Source organism: Micrasema longulum, unplaced genomic scaffold, assembly GCF_059751315.1.
Source record: "Micrasema longulum isolate JH-2025_06_02 unplaced genomic scaffold, ASM5975131v1 h1tg001161l, whole genome shotgun sequence".
Classification (NCBI taxonomy): domain Eukaryota; kingdom Metazoa; phylum Arthropoda; class Insecta; order Trichoptera; family Brachycentridae; genus Micrasema; species Micrasema longulum.
Window position 1 is genome coordinate 331,235 of NW_028278348.1, and position 4,363 is coordinate 335,597.

Sequence of the window (4,363 nt, forward strand, 5' to 3'; positions counted from 1 at the left end):
ACCCACCCTTTTTAAAAATATATATTTAAAAAGGGTCTTAGGTTCGATTTTGATTTTGAAATTCAGTAATATTTACATGGTTAATGTTCAGTTCATTGGTTAATAAAACATCTTTATTTTACACAAATAAATACTTGAAGCAGCCTTAAACAACAATATTGACCAAATGAAAAAATGTAAAAACAGTGTTTAGTAATGTGACCGATGTAACTTACTACATGTTTTTTTTCTCAAAATGATCACATAATCTTACAAATAAAGATGTTTTTAATTGTAAGATTATGACATTCTCTGACAGTGCATGTGTTACAAATGAGATGTTTACACTTAAATCATAAAATAATTTTCTTTACACGCTTGCCAAAAGGACACACAAAACATATTTTCGTACTATTGGAGCTCCACGATTTGTCGCTCAGCCACTTGTGATGATGTAAGACAGTTATCATGGAGTTTTTCGAGAATCCACTGTTCTACTTCGTCTTTTTGGTCCGTAGTACGAGCTCTGGTACCGCTTGGGCCGGCAACTTGCTTTTCCATGATGGATATATCACAAAACAAAAAGTTACGTAAATGGCGTCTTAGCCCCGCTGGACCCACTTACTTCATTAAAGTGCTATTTTTACTGGCCCGATCGACACGTCCTCTCATTAGCACATTTGCACCTCGACTAAAGGAAGGTACTGAGGAGAGGAGGTCACTTCGGCAAAAAAAAACGCGAGATTAGTGGAATAAACAAAAAACAACATGGGTCCAAAGGGGCAACAACGCCAGTTAAAAGTTAAATCAAGTGGAGGTCAATTTATTAACAGTACCATTTCAGGAGATAATATTGTCGCTTAACTTGTCATATAGTAAATTCATAGTTTCACGAAGAGTCAGATACGTTTGGCGAGTCAAATACTGGTTTTAAAGGTATATTTCTACAATTTGCAAGCGTTATTCGAGTGAAAGGCGTTCCATTATTATTTATTAAAAAAACAATGTTTTGAGTATCTTTAAATGTTTGTAGACAGGCTGGATTTTATTATGATTCCCTTTCCGCACCTAATAGTGTATAGATCACTGCATCGGTACACTAAACGCAGTGTATCTTGATCATTTTTTGTTACAAGAAGATAAAATGATCAATCTTACCCTTCAGGTACCAGTCCAGGGACTATGGATTATTTAAGAGTAATAACACCTTTTTAAATAAACATTTCATTAACCATGTCAGGAATCGAAACCGAAACCTCTTGCATGGTAGGCAAATGCGCTGACTGCTACACCACAAACGCGAAAAAAATATGTTTTTGCTATATGTGGATCTGAAAAGAGGCCACAAGATCTTTAAAACGAATCCGGGTAAATGTTCTAAACGAATCTGTTGTGGTGCAAAAAAATAAAATTTGAATAAAAAATGAACAAACTTTAATTATAATAAGAAACGAACAAACTAATCAAAAACGAATAACAAATCATTAAGAAAAATAAATAAATAATTAAAACCTACGTCGAAATACTGTTTCTATTTTCTGTCCTCCGCGCATCATTCACTCATTTATAACTCATTTATAATATAATAATTTGTCTCTGTTGCTATATTTGCTCTAAAAATACGCTGTTTTATATACAACTACTATTTATGGCTCTCCAGGAATATTCTTGAAAAGAAAATAACGAAACACGCTCCCTATTCTCATATTTGTCTTGACCTTTTACCTAGTCCACTGATACTTAAGAAGCCTCATAAATTGTTAAGAAGATTTTCCCTTCAGTAAGTCATAAAAAAATACTTTTTGATGATTCAAGTTTTGTCGTTTGAAATATTTTCTATTAAAGTTTGTTTTATACTAAAGAAACCATTAATTTATTTATGAAAAAGTGTTACAAGTTTTTTTATGACACATAATTTTACCTTTCATAAAAGTTATGTATTTCTTTTTAAAGCCTTTGTAACGTACGCGTTACCACGATGAAAGTTTCGCCGGTTCGTCACCCGCGTCTGCCGCAGTCAAGCTTCCCGGCGTAAGTGGGAAGCCGCCCTCCCAGACAGAGCCAAAGACAAAGTCGGAAGGTAGGAGCACAGCTGCGCCGACCGCAAGTCAACCTCAATAGCCCTGAAAAGGACTTTCCACCCGGTCCAAGTGGTGCAGAGAGGCGAAGGCAGTCAGCAGGCAGAGCGGAGCGAAGAGCGAAGTGCAGGAAGGCGAACAGGACGGAGAACGGAATAAAACACGTGTGAACTGTTCAGAGTTAGGAACTCAACTGATTTAATATTTCCATTTGACCGCCTTATAAAGCGGTGCGCGTCGGGCTCCGTGAGTCGGCCATCCCACCCGCGCCGGCTGCCTCGGAGTGGTGGGGGTAATCTTTCCCCGCCACTCGCTACATGCCGCCGGCCGCAGGTGGCGTAAATACGGGCGCTCAATGCCCGTACGGGCCATTTCGTCGGCAGCCGCGACGCGCGCAACATGACATTTACATAATATATTTTTATACATTTTATTCATTTTAACCTAGCTATTTTTCCCCGGTAATACTGAGGCCAGGCTCGAAAGTGACCATTTTATCTTTATTGAGAGCCCAGCCATCAGTTCTATACATTTACCGGGGATCCTTTCTAATTATTGTATTATTTTAATTTATTCGATTTTACGCGTCCGGAACACTCCCCCCGTGCAGCTAGTCTGTACTATTTTCCTGCTGGGCGCGTTGTTCCTCTTCCTTCATTAGTACGGCGATCTTCACCGCTGGTCTGGTGTAGGTGCCGTTGGTGGTCCGCACCTCGACGACTCGTACTTGTCCGTCAGCTGCTGGTTCTGCACGGGTGACTCTGCCGCGAGGCCAAGAATTCCGCGGCAGATTTGGGTCCATGATGAGCGCGAGGTCCCCGACCTGTATTGGAGGCGCGGGCTCGCGCCATTTCTTCCTGTGCGCCAAGGTGGGAAGGTACTCCTTCAGCCATCGGCGCCAAAACATGTCGGCCATTTTCTGGGCGATCCTCCATTGCTTATGAAGGCAGGCCCCTTCTTCCTTTTTGTTATAATATGCCAGAGTTGGCTGTGTATTGGCTGACCCGAGCAAGAAGTGGTTCGGGGTCAGCGGTGCTTCGTCGTTGGGCTTGGTTGACACATGCGTGAGCGGGTGATTGTTCACGGTGTACTCTGCTTCAGCCAATATGGTTTTGAGGGTCTCCTCTCTTGGAGCCTGCTCGTTGAGGGTTGCGTGGAGGGCTCGTTTTACAGATCTCACGAGTCTTTCCCACGCTCCCCCCATATGAGGTGATGAGGGCGGAATGAATTTCCACTCAATTTTGCGAACTGTAAGTTCGGCGAGCATTCTGGGGTCCGCCAGGAGCTCGTCTACGGCCTGTTTCAGCTCTTTGTCCGCTCCCTGAAGTTGGTAGCGTTGTCCGAGTATAACGCGTGTGGGCAGCCTCTGCGGGCGGCCATCCTTCTTATGGCCATTATGGCGGAGTCGCTTTCGAGGGACGACGCTAGCTCCAGGTGGATCGCGCGTGTGGTGAGGCAGGTGAACAGTGCCCCATAGCGCTTTTCTTTTCTTCGGCCGTTGGTGATCATCATCGGCCCGAAGAAGTCAAGCCCGCAGTGCGTGAACGGCGGCGTCCTGAAGGCCAGTCGGGCCTCAGGCAGTTGCCCCATCAGCGGGGGTTGGGGCGGCTGCGCAGCATTTTACACAGCGGGCACCATCGTGTTATCTTCCTCACAGCCCCGCGGAGTCGCAGGATGAGGTAGCTGGCTCTCAGGTCGGCGATCGTCCTCTCGACTCCCGGGTGGCCACCCTTCCGGTGGCTGTGCGTGATCAGCAGCCGGGTGTATGGGCAGGTCCCGTCCATGATAGGCGGCGCGCTGCAGTCCTCTGCGAAGCTCTGTGCCGCTTGGATGCGCGTTCCCTTCCGGATGACTCCCTCTTTGTCTAAGAAGGGTGCCGCTGCATGGAGGCGGCTGTGCGGCGGGATAGGCGCCTTTCGTCTCAGGAGCTCCAGCTCTTCTCCGAAAGCCGTCTCCTGGGACCGCTTCAGCAGCATGATTTCTGCGGCCCGTGTTTCTGAGGCGTGAAGTTCAAAGGTCCCCCCTGGGGACGGTAGGGACTCGTGGCGGCGGCATCGTGCGATGAATCGCAGCACCCATGCCGTCGCCCTGACGAGTCGGGTCCACGACGAGAAGCGCTGCACCTGGGGTAGGGCCTCCGTCCGTCTGATGTGGCCCACGAAGTGGCGGGGTTGTTTCCGCTCCAGCGTCTTCTCGTCCGGTTGTTGTAGTAACTTCTTCTCTTTCGGCCAGTCGGCTTCCCCTTTTCTCAGGAAGCCGGGGCCTCCGAACCATAGTCCCGACCTCGCAAGGTCGGGTGGGCCCTA

At 46.5% G+C, this 4,363-nt stretch overlaps 2 protein-coding genes across 2 annotated transcripts; both read right to left on the bottom strand.

Moving 5' to 3' along the window:
- Nucleotides 1-2,667: 2,667 nt before the first annotated feature.
- LOC148276699 (uncharacterized) lies at nucleotides 2,668-3,324 on the bottom strand. The gene has a single exon (XM_088233914.1). The coding sequence runs from the start codon at nucleotides 3,322-3,324 to the stop codon at nucleotides 2,668-2,670; it is 657 nt and encodes a 218-aa protein (XP_088090040.1).
- A 322-nt stretch (nucleotides 3,325-3,646) lies between these two features.
- Nucleotides 3,647-4,320, bottom strand: LOC148276700 (uncharacterized; the record flags this gene model as incomplete). The annotated part of the gene is made up of 1 exon (XM_088233915.1): nucleotides 3,647-4,320. A coding segment is annotated over one exon (674 nt), but the record flags the coding sequence as incomplete, so codon positions are not given.
- Nucleotides 4,321-4,363: the final 43 nt, after the last annotated feature.